At 44.7% G+C, this 19195-nt stretch overlaps 1 protein-coding gene across 1 annotated transcript; it reads right to left on the minus strand.

Annotated features, from left to right (window-relative positions):
- Window positions 1-1613: 1613 nt before the first annotated feature.
- Window positions 1614-18036, minus strand: TDRD5 (tudor domain containing 5; the record flags this gene model as incomplete). The annotated part of the gene is made up of 12 exons (XM_080349100.1): window positions 1614-1807; window positions 3038-3071; window positions 5269-5415; window positions 7463-7621; window positions 8837-9037; window positions 9915-9981; window positions 10719-10925; window positions 11906-12126; window positions 15011-15138; window positions 15924-16352; window positions 17308-17546; window positions 18029-18036. The coding sequence occupies 12 exons, from the start codon at window positions 18034-18036 to the stop codon at window positions 1614-1616; spliced, it is 2034 nt and encodes a 677-aa protein (XP_080205226.1).
- Window positions 18037-19195: the final 1159 nt, after the last annotated feature.

Consider the following 19195-nt stretch of genomic DNA (forward strand, 5'->3'; position numbering starts at 1 on the left):
CTCCCTTCCACAAATTTCCACACACATGAGCTCCCAGGGCCCACACACCCCCTCCAACACCCCACTGCATCTCCCCATCCCCAATTTCCCAGGACAGCCCAACTCCCAACAGCAGTGGGACCCATCCCAAAAGCCCCCAGTTATACCTCTAAGCCTCACTCTCCCAGACCCCCCCAAAAAGAGGAATTTTAGGCTGAAAGGAGGTGAGCCACCGGAAGCTGGCCTCAGCCACCACCTAGCTGTGACTGGCAGCAGTGGGGACAGGGTGATAGCTCCTCCAGCCCAGGGACAGGCAGGGGAGGAGCTGGGGGTTCTCCTCAGGACACCCCACCCCAGTTCTCACCTCCCTAAAACCCTAAGGAGACCTCCCTCATTAGCTTTCTATGCACATATTTCTTAATGAGCCACAGATTTTCTTTCTTTCTCTACATTTATTCAGCCATCTCACATCTAAAAATGACCTCCAAATGCTGAAATAACAACAAAATAGTCATAGAATGGTTTGGGTTGGAAGAGAGCTTTAAAGATTATCTCGTCCAACCAAAAAAACATCTTATGCTGAGCTTTTATCCATTCCAATATTACCATTAAACACTATCTGGAGCTTTTTCTAGGTGGTCTGCAGTGAAGCACACCTCTGGCATGTTTGCAAGTGGGCACAACGCAGCCCTTGAAGCCTCTGAAGACCTGAGGAACAGCCCAGGCACCTTTCCTCCCAGCTTGCTGAGCGCACACTCAGTCTCTTCATCCAGGTCATTGATGAACAGGGGGAACAAAACTGGACCTAACATTGACCCCCGGGGAGCCCCACTAACTACAGGCCTCCAACCAGACTTTGCACAGTTGATCACAACCCTCTGAGCTCTGCCATTCAGCCAGCTCATGATCCATCTCACCACGCATTCATCCAGCCACAACGCTTCAGATGTGTGGCATCCTAGTTCATCAACAGATCAAAGTGTCTTTTTCTTGGGGAAGGAATTTTATTTTTGCAGGTTACCAGGACTACCACAGACTGAGGCCTGAGCTGGGATGTGAAGGTGGTGAAGCACCAGCACAGACTGCTCAGAGACACTGTGCTTGCCACATCCCTGGAAGCGTTCAAGGTCAAGTTGGACAGAGCTTTGAGCAACCTGGTCTAGTGGAAGGTGTCCCTGCCCGTGGCAGGGGGGTTGGAACCAGAAGGTCCCTTCCAACCCAAACTATTCTTTGATTCTGTACAACCACAGCTCCCAAAAGGAAAGGCTGTGTAGAGCATCCACTATGTTAAAAATCAGAAACATTTTCCCGCACAATGTCAAAACTTCTTGTGCGCTGCAGGAAGGAGGGATAAGTAGCCAGTTTCCCTCTCCTAAATTTAAAGGATACATAACACAAAACATTATGTGTAACACAAAAGGTTCTCCTGAACCAGTGCAACAAAAACAAACTGTTTTCCTGAAAGTAAAAAGTAACATTTACCACATGTACTGGGCACAGTTAAAAAGTCAGACTCGAAGTTTTTCAAGGGATTAAACTTTTCTGAAGAAAAAAAATGGCAGCACGGTGACATAGAGGGCCTTTGGTGCTCTAGGCAGCCTTCCCTGGCAGCTGTTCCAGCTTCTCCTCTTGTCTCACACCTTTTTCAGGCTGGGGAGCCACTGGAAGTAGTCACTGGAAGTGGCCAAGCGCGCAGCCGCCACCAACGCGGACAGCCTGGCAGGAGGGACATACACTTTCTGAGACGGCCCTTGGCCTGGCAGCTCACTGTCACCACACGGGCCAGCCGGCAGGCTCCCAGGAAGGTCTTTGTTCACTTTCTCTTCACCTGCATAAGGAGGGACACAGAAAAGAAAGATGGTATCTCCATTGGTAACTCTAAGAGCTCCAGTTTAGATTGAAACCCCTTTTGCCTGGACCTTACCAGGTCATGGCAAGAGGACTTTTTACTGCACACCTATTTGATGAGCCCAACACGGCACAATCCAAGAGTCTTTCTCTCTCTCTCTCCTCCCAGTTCTCACCTCCATTTCCCCAGGGTGGGAAATCAGATGTGAATTGAGTAGCTCCTGTCTGGAGAACCAGGCCTCCCCTCCAGACAGACAGACAGGTCTGTTCCAAGGCACAAAGAGGTGCTGCCTTCCACAAGTCACTTGATGTACCTCATATATTGCACAACTCATATACATGTTTTGTAAATTCTTTCATAATTTGGAAGATGGAAGACAAACACCCACACAGGAACCTTATAAGGTTTTTTTTAAAAAAAATGCTTTTGCCCCTTACAGTTGGAAGATTGAGAGACTCTCAGTATGAAACAAACACAGGCTAATGTATGGAGTGGAGACGCAAAGACTTCTGCATGAAAGCAGCAGAAAGTGTAGAACAGACAACAAAAATCAACAGAGAAAGAAATAACCCTCAATTCCTTTGCTCCCATTAAAACATTTACAAATCCATTTTGCTGCACAAAGGTCAAACAGATGCATTGCATCCAGCCATTGATTATTGCCGCATCTCCATCCCACAGAAACACTGACATTTTCATCTGTTCTAGCACAGAAGCAGCACCAGCCCTAGGATACCCAACAGCAACTGCAAAACTCAGCACAGTCACAGACTGCTCAGCTTTCTGCCGTGTTAACTTTTACTGATAAATCTATTCGTACTGTTACGGTTGTCCAGCATAAATGGTATTGCCATAAGTAGAACAGACGGATGGACAGCCTCATGAAGTTGGATTTCGTTGGAAAATCTTTCTATGTGATCAGGGTCATCTTGGCTCATTTCCGCTGGTTGCTTGGAGTATATAAAGGAGGTGTGAAAGTCTTCCACTGAGTTGAATAAGACAGCAGGCATTGAGGACTCTCCAAGAGAATGAGGTGTCTGTAAATGTATATAAAACACCCAGGAGAGGCTGTGATTAATGCACACTCGGCTCAGTAACTGCCCTGATCTTTATTATCTCTCAAAGTCCACAAAGAACTGGAATGTCAGCAAGTGGATAACTTAAAAAAAAAAAATCACACAAAAAAAGCCCACCCCAAAACCTAGTTACCCTGGCCAAAGGGCAGCTCTTCCTGCACAGCAAGCTGAAAACAGTGACAGGATACAAATCACCATGTCTTAGCAAAGAATTAACAGCTGGCTCATTTCTCAGCAGCCCCACGCAGAACAAGCAATGGCAACGACAGAGGGAGTTTCTGCAAGGGAGCAGGAACCGCGTCACAGGGACTCCCTCTGCATTTTTGCTTAAGAACACAAATTAAACTTAGGATTCAGGGATGATCAGCTGTGTCTCAGCCTTAGGCAGCCACTAGAGACAATGTTTGTATTTGTTAACTTAGTCTGCAGGAGAAAAAGGGTGAAATGACAGGCAAGCAGCAATTGTCCCTGCCCAGCTGTAGCTGTTCAAAAATTAGGTGCTTGCTCTCCAGGCTTCTCCTGTTGTCAAGGCAGAAGAAAGACATCCATCTTTAGAAGGGGTGAATCACCATCCAGAGGTACTTCACCCCTTGGCAAGAGTGCGCTCAGAGGATGAGCCCAGAATAAAACAATTGTTTTTACACAAGCAGTTTTAAGCAGCCTAAATGGTTCCCCACGAGGGGACCATGAGGTGCCCCTGAAGCAGCAAGGAGAGTTACACGGCCAGGCAGCAGAAATTCAGTGCTGACAGGATGCCAATACAGAATAATTTGAATAACAGGCATCACTGGAGCCCAATTAACCAACTACTCAGCTTGATACCACCAGCCAACTGAAAAACCCTGCCTAACATGCAGTTAAAAAAAAAGTGTTGGGCAAGAAAAATATTCAAAGATGATTATTATCTCCTTTTCCCACCCACACTATGCTTGTTGGGGGACAGGCAGTGTCACTGCCACTCCAGGGCAAAGCAGGAGCAGGCAGCGTGCAGGGAGGGACACTAGGAATGTCTGTTAGCATTGCAAAAAGCTGGGATGGAAATAATTAAAAAAGGAGGCTGTTCAGTTTACAGAAGAGGCAAACAAGACAAGATGCCCTAGAGAGTGCTGTGAGGGGCAGGAAGTAAGGCAGTATTTACTCTTCCTCCTGATTCACACACTTAAGAACAGCACTAGTAAAAAGGAAAACACGAGCAGTGAAATCTGAAAAGGAGAAAATACCACTTGGTGATGCTCCAAGGGCCACAAAACCCTGAGGCCAAGAGATGAGCAGGAACCATAGACAAGAAATCCTTCTGTCTGTCCTCAGAACTCGCTGACTGGTGCATTTCCCCCACTAACATCTATAGGCATCCCACAAGCTTCCTCAATATAAATTCTTGTTATTTTTTCTAAAGAGGTCACAGCAAGGGACAAAAATGTTCCCAGGACTTCTCTGATCCTGTTAGGAAACTCCTACGCTTTGAAACTCGCACAGTTTAAAACTAGCAGGGGATGGTTTAAGTCTGCCCACAAGGATCCTATTTCTATCTACCCACCTGCCTCATCTCATCATACTTTACCCCTACATGTGCTAACAGAGGGTTTAATTTTCTCTCAGTCTCTCAAGGTTCCTTTTCCCAGCTTGCTTTCTCTCCATCCCTTTCAGGTAATGTATCCCAGACATATCAACTCTTCCACCTCTGCTCTAGGCTATCCAAGAACCAATTTTTCTCCTAATCCCTGTAGAAAGAGCTGTGTTTCAGCCTCCATCAGTCTCCAGATGTGTAAGGAGCTACTGTTATCTAAAACCTTGTAGTCACACTCCCATTTCCAGCTCTGCAATGCCTTCTGTGGCCCAACAAATCTGAAGCAACAGTGGGTCCCTGCTGAACCCAGAGCAGTGTTTGCAAAATGCCAAGCTGTAGGCTTCGTTAGACTCATCATTAACCAGTATTTAAGAAGCAAACTCACAACACCAGCACCACACAACACCTCAAAGCACAGCACAAAACAAAACCCTCCCAAGCACACGCTCCTGACTCAAAAGGAGGGCTGCGTGATCCAGAGTAGGCCCACGGTAACTCCCAGTAACCCTACGGACTGTGAATGGTGGGGAAGTGAATAAAGGGCCATGTTTGATCTATAAAGTGCTGAAACAGTCTTGTTTCCACAATACCTTGAGCACTAGCGGATCATCAATAACACCAGAAACAACAGCAAAGTGGAAAATGTATAGGTCTGAGCCCAAGCTAACAGCCAGTAGTTATTTCTTTGCCAGCCACTTAAAAAACCCCACACATCATGTCAATCAATGGATGATTCAAGTAATCTAAAAACAAGAACAACCCCCCTCAACAGTAATATCTGAGCAAAACACTCTTACCTTAACCACTGCCATAAGCTCTGCAGGAATTTCATTTGTATCCTCCTGTGCAAGTTCAGGGTCTTGGTCTGTTCTTGGGACACTCACTTCATGCAAAAGTGGCTGCACATCATCCCCTGCCTCCTCCTTAGCAGACAGGTGCCACTGCTGAGATGGACAAAGCAAGAAAAGGCACAGCTAGTGCGGGCAGAAGAAAGCAGGATGCACTGGAGCAAGTGACAGAGCAATTAGATGATACTACTCAGAGATTAACTGAGTGAGAAAAACAAAGGAGCTTTTCTGTTCCACTCAGAAGTTTTAACATTTCTATCTGGAAAAGCGTGAGCTACTTGGAAAAGACAGGGAAAAGAAAAAAAAAGGACAGGAAACAACATGAACAATAAACTGTCACGTTAACTTCTCTCCTCCATAGTAAAACTTACCACTTGGAAAGTGCAGTTTTATTCAAGCAATGTTTTCTGGTTATTGCTTGCTGCCTTCTGAGAAATTTTACCATGGAGAAGTGTCCTAACATGGCAGAGCTGACACAACACAGTGTCCAAATATTTTGCACTTAAAGAAGGTGGACAAAAAAAAAGTTGTTAAACCTGACAAGGCAAATCTAAAGTTGGACACTGCAAAGGGAGTTCCCCACTGCTTATGAGGAGTTACCAGAAAATGCTAGCTAAGCAGTAACAATGTCATATTAGACATATTCCCCCTAGTTCAAAACATTGAGACATTTTAACTGCCATTGATGATCATGTTAGTGATGGACCAAGGAAGAGAAAGAAACATTTTGGACAGCTAAACAGAATAGCAGAGAAGGAAACGTTTAAAGTCTTACACTAAGACATATCTGGAGGACTGCAGTTTCCAGAAAAGAATTCTAATAAGATCCTTGAAGTCAGACACGACAAAACCTGGATGCATTTACATTCCTCTAGTCTCCAAATCACCAGCTATGTCTGACATTTACACAAATGGATATTGCTACAGTTAATTAGTTATGGTGCTCTCCAGATTTTTCCATTAAAAAAAAAACCAAACAGGAAACTCAGATTTGCAGTCTTCATCACGGTAATTTCTTCCAAATACATACATTAAGATGCTGGTTGTTGTCCTTCAGTTCAGATGATATATTGACAGTGCAAGGCCATTAATATCCAAGATACACAGCTTTATATAGAGAGTTTCTCTAGCATGGAAAATGCAGTTAAGTCACCAGTGTTACATTAGCTTTTACTTCTATTTCAGAGTAATGTCAGAAAACTAGCCTCGGAGCAGGCCAACCACTGAACACTTCTACACCTGACATTTACTGCAAAGGTGCTTTGGCCCCTGTAATAAAATGTGTCATGAAAATACTACAATTTAAATGACACAGAAAAGTAGAGAGAGTCACCTGTAGTCAGAGTTTCTGGTGTTTCTAACAGAACTACAGTAGATTGCCCTCAACACCTGGGTTTTAATCCCTCCTTAACCCCTCAGTTCATCTGGGTCTCAATCTGTTAAAGAGCAAAGGGCTCCTCTTCTAAACATGCTCTGAAATCAAGACCTGGATATCATTCACCTTTAGAAGTTTTTTGGTTGTTTTTGTTTTGTTTTGGGGTGTTTTGTGGGTTTGTTTGCTTGTTTGTTTTAACAAAACTGTAGTTGTATCCTTATCCCTTGCTACAACCAAGATTGCAAATGGGCTCTTTTAAGTTAGTTTTAGAATGAGCAAGACCCTTAATGCAAAGAATACACCAGTAGTTCTGGTCTTTTCCCACATTTACATGATGCCTTGACTTATTACACAGCCTTTGCCAAACCCCAGAGATGCAAGAGGAAAACACATCACTTCTTGGCTCCTGGGGGTGCAAAACACAAGTGTCAAGTCAAACTGATCTTGAGAATCTGGTACTGGTTTGAGTTCTCAGAATCCATTCTCTCTCTAACTGAAAAATTATGGTGCAAATGAGAGGTTAGAGAAATCACTGAGCACGCAGCCTCCCTGCAGCCTGCACAGGGATCAGAGGACAAGCAGCTAGAGATGTATTTATGGTTCATGAGTAACTGTTATGTTATGGTTCTGCTTGCTTTTTATAAAAGAAAACAAACAAACCAACCAACCAACTCCACCAAAAACTTAATGGAACTAAACCAACACATGTCTAACAACCCCGGGAGCTGATTTCATTGAATGATAGCTACGCCACAGCCAAACTCCCACCTGGTCACACAGCTCATCCCCATCTAGCTTTGAGGTTGCTGTTTCACTATCTGTATCTAGAGATTCCTGCCGCAAGCCAGGGTCTGGCTCCACTGGTTCAGCATTCTGCGTTCCACTGGCCTGAACATACAAGGCTGACGGATTCAGTTCCATGAACCCCTGGGAACAAACAAAAATTATAGTCAAGAAAACCATGTTGTCACTACCACAATGCATAAAAAAGATTCAGCTAGTTTCTAATAGGTTTTATGAAGAGGCACACCACCCACAAGTTAGCTTCAAATTCTTGCAGAAATTGTCTCACTACAAAAATCGCCTCCCCTCCCTCCAGCAACAAAATTGCTCAGCAATGCCTCTCTCCCCCCAGAATTGCTTATACACATGCAAAAAATACAACTGCAGAATCTAATCCTGCCAAAGCACACATTCTGCATCTATTGAATAAAACAGATACAAGCACTCTGCTCTGTAAAGCCTGACTTTCTGCTGAGATATAAATCTGTGACAGCCCCTTTCTAAGGGTTTTTGTATCCACACAGTTTTTGGTGAAACTGAGCTGAGACATTCAGATAATGATGGGCCTAAATCATAAATGCCCTCTGCACTGGCTTATAACTTGAATCTCTGTCCAAGGCACAACATGCCATCTACCATGGTTGTGTTGTCCAACATGGTACATTTCAGTGGCACAGTAAGAGACGTTTTTAACCAAGACCATTTTCACAATCCACTTTGTTAATGGCATAACCGATCTTCAATGACTGGAGCAGAGAAGGCCAAAACAAGCTATTTAACTGTTCTGTTCCTCATCGAACTGCCCCTGCCTGTATGTAACACTACATCAAGTAAGACACTAAAAATCTAATCAAGTTGCTCTCATTAATTGTTTGTATGAATCAGGGGCCTCTTAAATTATGGCCAGGAAAAATTTGTGGAATTAAAAATGCATAGCCAAGTATCTAACATCTCTTAACCTCTCAATTCAGCCTTATGCTAAGAACATCTATGGCTATTTACTTTTCCATATTATTTATACAAGATGTGCACAAGCTTCAGATGAATCTGCAATTCTAGCAAGACAATCAACTTAAAAAAAGTCTTCTAATCCACTGTTAGAAGACAGGATGAAAACAGTTCTTCTACAAAACCAGATCATCTCTGTTGCACCATCAGACTGCACCTTAACAAAAAGAAAGCTCTCAATAGAAGACATCAAGGTATGCAGTCACAAAATGATAAGTTACAGGAAAACAGGGAATACCAGTTTTGCTTTTCACAAAACTACTTGCTTCGAACTAAAGATCTTCCCCTTACAGGCACCCAACTGATCCTTTCCCTGCCCCTCCTTTCAGCAGCACACGTGTCCTTCCCAACCTGGGAAGGAACATTCTCTCCGCAGACGTCAGCGTATCCCTCATCCCTCAAGACGCAGTGGAAGTAGACATCCTCCTTTGTGGATGTGTCACACAGGAAGAGATGCAAAATGCCGTTCACGTATTCATCCACGATGCCCACGAGCAGCTTGGAGTTGCACAGCTTCTTGAACAGAAGAGTTGCTGCGCTAGACCACGTACCCTGAGGAAGAAACAAGGATGTAAAGGTACTGTAAACAGATGAACATCCGCCACCTGAGACTTCCCCTTGTGGGTACTTGTCAACAAGGCAGTTAAGGCAGGTCAGGTGAGGGACATATACAGGAAAGTTGGGCAGACAAGCTTCCCAGCATGGAACTAAATCAAACTACCCGAAAGCCTGCAATGCTAGTTACACTTGGAATGCCCTTTCACCCTAAAGATCTATTTTCAAACGCAGTTTGATGGCATTCACCAGTGATTTTATCAGAACTGACCCCTGTGGGTAACAAGCTGCTAAGCCTCACCACAATGAAAATTATGATTCTTTAATCCTAAAAACAGAGGAAAGATTTTTTTTTAAAGATCCTGTCTTTAAAACACAGAAGCAGCAACTCATCTCACATGCTTTTCTTCAGAGATGGTATTTCTCAGGCTTCTTGACCAGCACAGAGAAACTTTCTTATGACCTCTAAAATTCTTTGCCTGTGCCGATTGCATCAAACCAACTCACTTAAAGCTCCATTGCAGAAGTGGTATTTTAAACAGAGAGCTGCAGCTACCGAGGCTTCAGAAGGACCCTGCAATACTACTGGCAGGGGAAGAAACAAGTCTCCTGACTTGCTCAGCAGTATCTATCTGTCTCTGCAACAATAGAAGCAAGAATACTCTGATGGTAACGCAACAGTCAGCAGAAGAGTGATCACTTGAAGAGACTTGCACAGTCACACTCTGCTGAACATAACAGCAGCAATTCTGCTATAAACATCAACGCGACCTGAATTAATCCAAATGCTTGCCCTTATCAGAAGATAAAGCCACCTTCTACTGGACAGCTCTCATACATATCTCAGTAAACAAAACAGCACGTGAACACATACCTCCATGGGTTTTACCCATGCCAAGGAACATGGGATGGCCTGAGCAGGGAGTTTCAAGTAGCACCACCTACAATACAAAAGGAGGCTATCACCATTACAGCAAAAACAGAGCAAAGCCAGGCAGAAGAGCAGAACTTCCTCATCTTCGGGGTTTTAAAATCTGTTTAGGGATAGAGAGGCACATATTGGATTTTGCACTTATGACTAAAACTCAACAGCGGCTTTGGAAAATGCTCCATATCCAGAGAATGGGCACAGCAGGAGCAGCAACAGCAACTAGTCCCTTGTGCCTTCCCTTCCCCAAGCATCTTCCCATCAAAATCTCTTAAAATTACAAAGGTACAGGCAGAGACCAATGACTTTTGAACCAAAGAATTCTAATGGTTGGGCACGAGTGGAGTGAAATGCGAGTGAAGAAACAAATATGGAAAAGGTACTCAATCACAGGTGAGAACGAGCACCTCTGACACTGCAAACATGTCCCACTTTGACAGGAACCTCATCAAGTTCAACCAAGTCCTGCACTTGGGCAAGAACACCACCATGCACCAGTACATGATGGGGGCCGACCGGTTGGAAAGCAGCATTTTTACCACAAGGGTGACCAAGCACTGGAATGGGTTGCCCCAAGAGGTCGTGGAATCCCTGCCCTTGAAGACATTAAAAAACTGTCTCAACGTGGTTCTGGACAGCCAGCTCTAGGTGGCCCTGTTTGAGCAAGGAGCTTGGATGAAGTGACCTCCCGTAGTTCTCTTCCAACTTCAACCATTCTGTGATTCTGCCACCCATGTGTAATTTACTTACTTGAGGAATCTCAGCCAAGACTTTCGGACAATTTCAAGGTTTCCGTAATCTGCGTAGAACACTTCTACTTCTTCATCATTGATCACACGGTGGATGATAACGCGGTACCACCATTTTGACACTGTTACACAGCAAAGCTTTCCAGGCTGTACTGCAGACTCAGGCATGATATAACGATCAGAAATAAGTTTATTTGAGTAAAGATGTCTGCAAAAGATCATAATGAGAAACCGTGCTTGGTGGGATGCAGGAGATAAACAACGGGAAATATACAGGGCTTCAGAAGAATCCTGATTTCTCAGAGTTCCCATGACACAAATTTTTAGGAGTTGTTATAACAGATCCTTTATATTTCTGTTCTGCCACACAAACTGAAACATCAATCAAAAATACAAACCTAAACTTTTACCATTGGAATTACAGGGTGTTTCAAAAAGACAGATCCAGTTTCAAAGCAGTCACAGGGTATAACTGGGTTCATCTTTTTAAAACACCCTGTATATTCTCAGGGTGCAACAAAAAGTGAAATAATAGGGACTAATCAGAGGCTAAATACAGTCATTCTAGTCATTAATTTTTAACATTACCTTGACATGTCAGCACTTCTTACAAACCAGGTTCTGGAGAACTGGCTCACATGCACAGTATCTCTCTGCAGAGTCTGCAATCACACATACCCCAGACACCAAGCATTTACTGGGGCACACAGCTGGCAGCAACTGTAGCACCGACATGATGGAATAGGATGCCAAACGCATAAGGTATCTGATACAAATAAAGGGTTTTGCTTTCAAATATAGGTATGACAAAGGCCTATTACATGTTGCTTTTGTAAAGTGTTGTACATGGAAGTAAAAACCTTAACTAAGGACATGAGCAATAGCAGCACTAACAACAGAGATGTGCAAAGGAACCCTAATGTTCCTTTAACTTTTCCAGGCTTTTAAAGTTTAGGTCTGTCTAGGACACAGCTAAACCACGACAAACCGCTATTAACGAAACTTATTGCTTGCTGGTGAAAAGGAAGGGGTAAGCATTACGAGTAGGTGTTTCAGTACAGTACTGGCATCTCTGATTGAAGTAAAACAGCCAGCAGTGACCAAAACTAACAGCTGGGTGTCCTGTTCCCTAAGCACCGACACACATACAACAGGTAGTAGTTATGAATCAGCAAAGCATGTTCCTACCTCATCTCAATCATCATATCCTGCAGTTTATCAGATGTTTCCCTGCTGCAGACATGGATGTAGAACTGGCTAGGAGAGACAATAAATTCCACAAAGACTCCCACCAAGCACCTTGTCTCCAGCTGTGGTAAACTGCAAAGGTTTCTGTCCTGAACAGCATCAAGGGGGATTTCTGGAGTCTTTATCAACTTGGCTTGTAGGGACTGCTCCAAATCTTGAGGCTACAAAGAGACAAGAGGAAGGTGCCACTAGGATGCCTCATCATGCACTGAACACATATGACTGGCCTTCCCATTAGAGTAAAAAGATAGTTCTGCTTTCCTGGGGACCTGAGTATTACTGAGTATCCGAGAATGCCAACAAATTTTGCAAACTTAGATTAAAACTTTCCCTGTGATAGAAGCAATCATTTTCACACTCTCTCCCTTTCTTCCTTCTTCCCTCCACTGTAAAGAGGGGTACAACAAAAATACCTTGCTCATATTCCTGCAAGGAATAAAGGAGAGGAACTGAAGTCATGTCACATATTTAGACAGAAGTATTGAATGGCTATTGCTAAAAAAGCAAAACAAAATCCAAAAACAATAAAACCCACAAACCAAACACAACCCACCCATTTGTTGGATTTTACCCAAAAGCTGCTATTTCTGTTTTGTGACCATGAAACAGTACATGACTGAGCCAGCAAAACACTACCTGAAAATGATTCCAAGTGTCAGAAGGCACAAAGGCATGTCACTTTCACACTGGCGCGGTTTCCCAAGGATAACAACAAATTCTGTTCTTTGCTCACTCTAGAACAATTTGTAAATGAGTGAGCTGTTTGCACATCATTTCACTTCAACTAGTGTGGATGGGAACCTTAATGAGACATCAGCTACTTTCACTACCTCAAGAGCTTTACTTTGTGCCCACAAAGAGCACTCCTCCAATGATCAGAAGTCAAAATTATTTCGGTTTTACTCATCATGAATATGGTACAAGTTACCACTGCATTATACTGAGGCAATATACAGGAAATCTGTCTTCCAGCACCAACTCCATTGCTTAAGTGGCTATATTCAACTGCAAACAATGGGGTTTTGCAATAGTGGCTCATTTAACCATTTTTTAAAGAAGCAGGTAAGAGTCTCACCTTCTGCAGACTAAGCCAGGGCTAATGCCCTTGAGTTTTTGTTGAGTTAAAAATTTTGACTAAAGCAATGAGTTAAGCAGTGAGTTAACATTGAGTTAAAGAGCAACTGAGGGAACTCTTGCCTGTGCAGCAGCATCACCTCTAAAAAACCCTTACATTTCATGGATTTCCTGTAAGAAGTGCCTGTGAATAGTAGCATTTCTAAGGGACAGTTTTACTCCAAGAATGCTCTTCATATCAGACTGTTAAGGACATACACGACCTTTATAATTTGGCTCATTCATTAGTAACAGAGATTTATTTGAAAGACATACCCGTTCACAAAAAAAAAAAAAAAAGAAACAAAATTATAAAAAGATAAACCAAAAGAACACACTGTAAAACTAGGCTTACGAGATGGTTGGTTTGCAAGACTGGCTAACTCCTTGCCCTAAGCTGGACTGGTAGCTGTCAGCAGTGCAGATTACACTTTTCCTTCTGCTCTTGGAAGCAAGAAAAAGCTGCTGAAAGCAGCACCCCTAGATACTTCAGCCTCTTCAGGGTTGAGTGGATTAAATCAGCCATTGTCCCTCATTCGTCCCTCATGACACTTCCACTATTAGTCTCTCGTGACCAGACACTCAGGTATTTTGCAGCAGGGCGGGGATGAGGTTGCATCTTTCCCCTCCACCTTGCAGCATCCTGATGGACAAGCATTCATTACACACCCGAACTAACACATTCCAACATGCTTTCCTCCTCTTCAGGGCATTTTTTAAACAAAACAGTAAGCTGGGTGTTTCATGGCAAATACTAGTTCTGGAAACATCTTCTAAGACTTATCTTGCTAGGATTTTTAAACAGGTTCACTGTATGATACATAAGAACAAAAATCTGGAGCTACCTGGACCATATCCCCACTTTTTTTACCCTTCCCACAAGCAGACTTTGTTCGATCCAGGAGAATTCCCTGTGGACTTCCTCACACCAAACTAAAACTTCTTTAAAGGATCAGAAAAACTTCTTTAAAGGATCAAAAATCTGGGGCTACCTGGACCATATGCCCCCTTTTTTTACCCTTCCCACAAGCAGACTTTGTTCGATCCAGGAGAAGTCCCTGTGGACTTCCTCACACCAAACTAAAACTTCTTTAAAGGATCCGAACAGGCTGACAAAAATCTCTTAAAGTGTATGTTTTATGAAATGCCACACAAAGTCCAACCTGTAGTTCCCAGGTTTCTAAGTTCATTAGTGCACAAAACACCAAATTCCAGAATTCCTAGGACCCTTTCCCTGTCTATGCACTCCAAACGTACAGTTGTGTGCTGCCACAAGATCAGTTTCACAAAGGAAACAACTCTTCATTAGGAGGGTTTTCCTGAAAAAAGGCCTAAAGATGCTCAAAAGAAAAAGAAAATAGGACACAAGCAAATTCTCCCACTCAGGTCTGGCAGCTTGGAACCTCTGTACTGCTCTTCTCCATCCCTTTCTAAAAACACATTGCTAAACAAAACAAGAAAAAATTTCCAAGTCCAACCAGATAGTAGAGTTGAGACCAAAGAAATCAAGGTCTCTGAGGACCCTTTCGCAGCTCTGTCCCATAGCTGCTTGACACTTAAGCCCTGCCTATCACAGCAGGGGAAATACCACAGAACTAGTCTCAGAACAAAGTTATTAAAGTCCAGTTACAAGTAAGTACCCCCAAAGGTATCACCACTGTTGTCAGGGAGCAAGATGATGCCTTGATCTTGGATAATCTGTAACATAAATCTCGAGACCAGAAAAAGATCTAGTCTGGACAGCATATAAAGCTGTATACCAGGTCGGTGTGAGGCTGGTCACCTCCAGACTCACCTAAAACAGGGATAAAAATTTTTGTAAGCAGCAGCACATCAACAATACAAACTCAACAGAAACAAAAGCAGTAAAAAGATTATCACCTCCTGGATTAAGACATGATAAAGCTACAGAGCACTCATCCAGCCACTTACTTGTTTGAGACGATCGCTCAAATCTACTACTTGTGTTTCCACTGGCTCTGTCTTCTCTTCTGCTGTCAGGTGTAAGTTTTCCGTCTCACAGACGGGTTCCAAAGGAGGCATCCCAACTGCAGGTGTTGCTGTAAAGACAAGGTGGCTGTTATTCTTTATTTACATATCAAGCAGAAAGAGAAGACGTCTGAAAATGAAAGTACTGCTTCAAATTTCCTCATCTCTTGTAGCATTCACAGCCACCTGATTCACAAGGAGTCACTTGAAAGGCATCCTTCACTGTATTACTAAAGTAAAACAAAGCGCACTTGCTCTTGCAAGCATGCCAAGGGTTAAATCAAATGCTAGAATGATGCTCAAATGAATTTTGCTCAGACAATTCAGGAATTTGGCAGGAATTGCATGTGATTTTCTGCCTTCTCTCATAGTGGCTTTGGGAACACTGAGGACATCTGCAGTCTCTTCTTGTGTGGAACACTGTAGCTATGCCTTTCAGACAAGTACTAAACCTTCAGTCTCAAAAAGCACATTGAAAAAGCTTTACCAGCCTGCATAGCAGATGTTCAGGGGATAATGTTAGTTTTGTTTTCTGTTGACTGGAACAATAAGAAACTCCAGACTTGTACATACATTCAGAATGTCCATACTCTGAATGGGCTAAACAACCCTTCTTGCACCTCACACCAAACGAACAGTGGCAACCTGTGTAAACTTCCAGTTAAGCTCTCTGCTACAAAGACAAGTCCCTTGAGACAGCTGCTTATCCAGCACCCCATAGCCCTTATGTGCTAAAAACTGGGGGAACTGGGACTACAACAACAACTGGAAATGCAGCAACATCCACTTGCAACACAGCTGCTTGGCCACAGCACTGAGAGCTACGTGCTTTCAGTTAAATAACACAACACCTCACCTTGAGACAGTTCTTCCCACACCTTATCTTGCGGCACCTCTTTCTTCTCTCTCCCTCTTGCCAGGTGCTTCTTCAGGGTCAGCAAGGAACCTGCTCTTGTCTGCTCCACCGCAATGATATCGGACACACTTCTGAGGACTTCAGACATGGAGGAAAATCCATATTTCGTGTACTGAAACACTCGGCCAAAGCGTCTGGAGAAAGCTTGATTGAATTCCAAGAGCAGAAGCGGTGAGGAACTCAGCAGATCCCGCAGCTCAGCCTTCACTGTTGCTGGCAGGACAGGAGCCCTGCCCTTCCAAGGGAAACTCTGCAGATTCTTCGAGGGAGAAGCAGCATCTGCCTTCACAACAGCATTCTTCCGGGCTTTAGCACTTTTCTGTCTGGCAACCAGCTTGGCAATTCCTTTGGTGGCCTCATCTGTGATGGCTACAACCGAAATAAACAAACTATTAGACTACCAAAACGGCAAACCATTAAAAGCTCTACGCAAGCAAAACTTCTCTTCTTTCCTTCCCTCTTTCCCCCACCCTGTTCAGAAACAGGTGTCTCTTTCAAAAGCAATCACAGTAAACCATGGCTGACTTCCAGCAGGGCAACTGCTTTTCCTCTCCCTTTGCAAAGTGCACTGAACCAGATTTAACAGCCAACAAACAATCTGCACCCTCATCCATATCAAGCTAGATCCAGGCAGGAAGGTGGGTCAAATTCTTGGATACAGGATCACAACAGGAAACCCAGCTGCTGTGAGTTCTGCTGGGAAAACAGTATATGGCTCACTTCTCCCACCTGCCCAGATATGGTCTCCCTTAAGAAGCAGTCCAAGTCTTTTCCATGTTTTTAAACAACTTTTTCTTGTCTTACTGTTCCACTCTTAAAAAAAATTTATCATTTCACCCTTCCCAATCAACTCTTTGCAGCTACCATTTGTTTTGACAGCTCTTCCCCAAAGAAAAGGAAAATGAAGAAGTTTCTTTGATACAGACTAAACTTCCCATGGGGTCAGGTAGAGAAACATTTACAGCTTCTCCTGAGAGGCCCCATCCCCAGTTTTGGCTCCTGCTGTAGTCTGCATTTACAGGAAAAGTGATGCTTACCAGTCCTAGTGTACCCATAAGAAATGTTACTGCAGTTTCTAAACTAAGTGCATAAAAAAATGTACAAAAATAACTAGAAACCTGGGTGATTTTTCAGTAGGAAAGCATAGAAAAGCATTAAAAGGCAGATCAAAATACAGGAAGAAACACCAAAGACAATAAATTAAACTGAGCTATATGAAAAAAAGAATAACAGAGATACATGACCTACATCTCCAGGAACTCATCCTGCACATCCCCACTTTGTTCCAAAAAACTGCTCTATCCATAAGGAAACAAAACCTCACCTTTGAGGATAAAAGTGCCTTTCTCATAAGGACAGACTCTGACGGCTTCTGGCATGTTTGCCACCAGCTCCAAGGTGGACCGGAAGCCCAGGTCACGCAGAGGCAGAGGTTTGCCAATCATGGCCACGTACTCCTGCTCCAGCTGTGCTGGGGTTAAGCCCTCCTTGGCAGCCGTCAGCAAAGACCTCAGCTCCTTCTTCAGCATCTCCATTAGCTGTGCCCGCTTCGACCCATCCACGCTAGAGGGGAACAAAGGCAAGATGAAAACAACCCACACCCAAGCAGCTCAAATACAGACAGAGAGACTTTTTAATGCTTAGAAGATGGAGGTTTGCAGGAGGGAGGGGGCAGAAAACCATGTTCACCAACAGCCGCTCCCCACCACCCCCTGTACCTCCTCGCCTCTGGAGCTGCCACCTTTGGCACTCGCTGTCCCAGCCAGGATCAAGGTTCTCCTGCACCCGCCTGGCCCATATACACTGCACCCCCGGAGCTTCGTGCACCCCTAAACTCCCACCCAGGGGCTGCACTCTGCAAACCCTGCCACTCCACTGAGCTGCTGCCTGAGGACCCCCTCACAGCCAGCCCTGCGCCCCTAAACCTGGCCCTGAGGATTCCCCGCTCCGCATACAGAGCCACCGTCCCCTAAAGAGACCTCTGTGCCCCTCAGCCACAGCCTGGAGACCCCGCACAGAGGCCCCGATTCCCCGTCTGGCCTCACCCCGCCATCCCTCTGCCGCGCTCACGCGCCGCCCCACAGCGCCTGCGCGCGCCCTTTCCCGCGCTTTTGAGGGCGTGAGGGCGGGGCGCTCCCCCCCCCCCCTCACCTCCCGCTATGGCAGCGAGAGCGCCCCCGTGCGGGCCGAGAGGGCGATGGCGGCGGCCGCGGGTCCCCCGGTACCGGTAGCGCCGGTGAGGGGCTGGTGCCGCTGCCTTCCCCCGAGTTGAAGCGTTAGGTGCGTTTCCCTCCCTGGCAGCGAAAGTTAGTGCACTGCCACAGAGTGACGGGCAAAAAAAGGAGCAATTCTTTAAAGTACAATAGAGTGACCAAAAAACAAAGGAGTCAAGACCTGGGCATCAGACAAAACTGGAAAGTTTCGGGTTCGCAGGTGTTCGCTGTCCCATGGTGTTTTGGACAAGAAATCAGGCAGAGCCTGTGCTGCCCAGAACCAGACCTGAGCTGCCATTCACTTCTTAAATCACCACCAGCCCTTCCAGAACATCTCCCCCTGCCCCACGCTGCCCAAGGGATACACACAAAGTGAAAAATGTCTCTGCAGCACTTCCAAAGCAAACACAGGCGCTGTGTGGATTTATTAATTACACTCCATTTCCGCCCAACTTTTCTCCTGTGCCTTCAGCCCTCTCCATCCATCGCCTCCCCGGTGACCTGCTGACAAAGCACCCAGCACAGCGGAGCAGAGATAGGAGGGGCTGCTGCTCCTGCCCTCCCTGCCTGCAATATCCTGACTCCGTGCAAGCCACGAGCCTCCAATAAAATAGGAATCTATGAAAAAAACAAGAGCAGCACCTCCCCAGCCAGCTTCCCAGCTCCCTCCAGCCACTCCTACACACCAGAGACTGGGCATCCCTGAGCTCAGCACAGCGCCGTTGACAGGGAGGTGACAGCTTTATGTCCCAGCCTCGTCTTGCTAAGTATGATTTCTAGCCAGGAGCAGGTTTCTTTAATACGTCCAGGGGCTTTAAAACACTTAAAAGTGTTTATTGCAGAGGTTTCCACAGCTGTTATCGCAGGCTGTGCAGCAGGAAAAGAAAAAGCTCGGGGCCTGCTGTGGAAAACTAAGGAGGTGTTTACGCACAAGTTCTTTTTGCAATTTAGTTATGATAGTTCTAGCCCTGCAATGGCCTCCACGTTTTGCACTCATTC

The sequence above is a fragment of the Nesoenas mayeri genome (genome assembly GCF_963082525.1).
Source record: "Nesoenas mayeri genome assembly, chromosome: 8".
Taxonomy (NCBI): Eukaryota; Metazoa; Chordata; class Aves; order Columbiformes; family Columbidae; genus Nesoenas; species Nesoenas mayeri.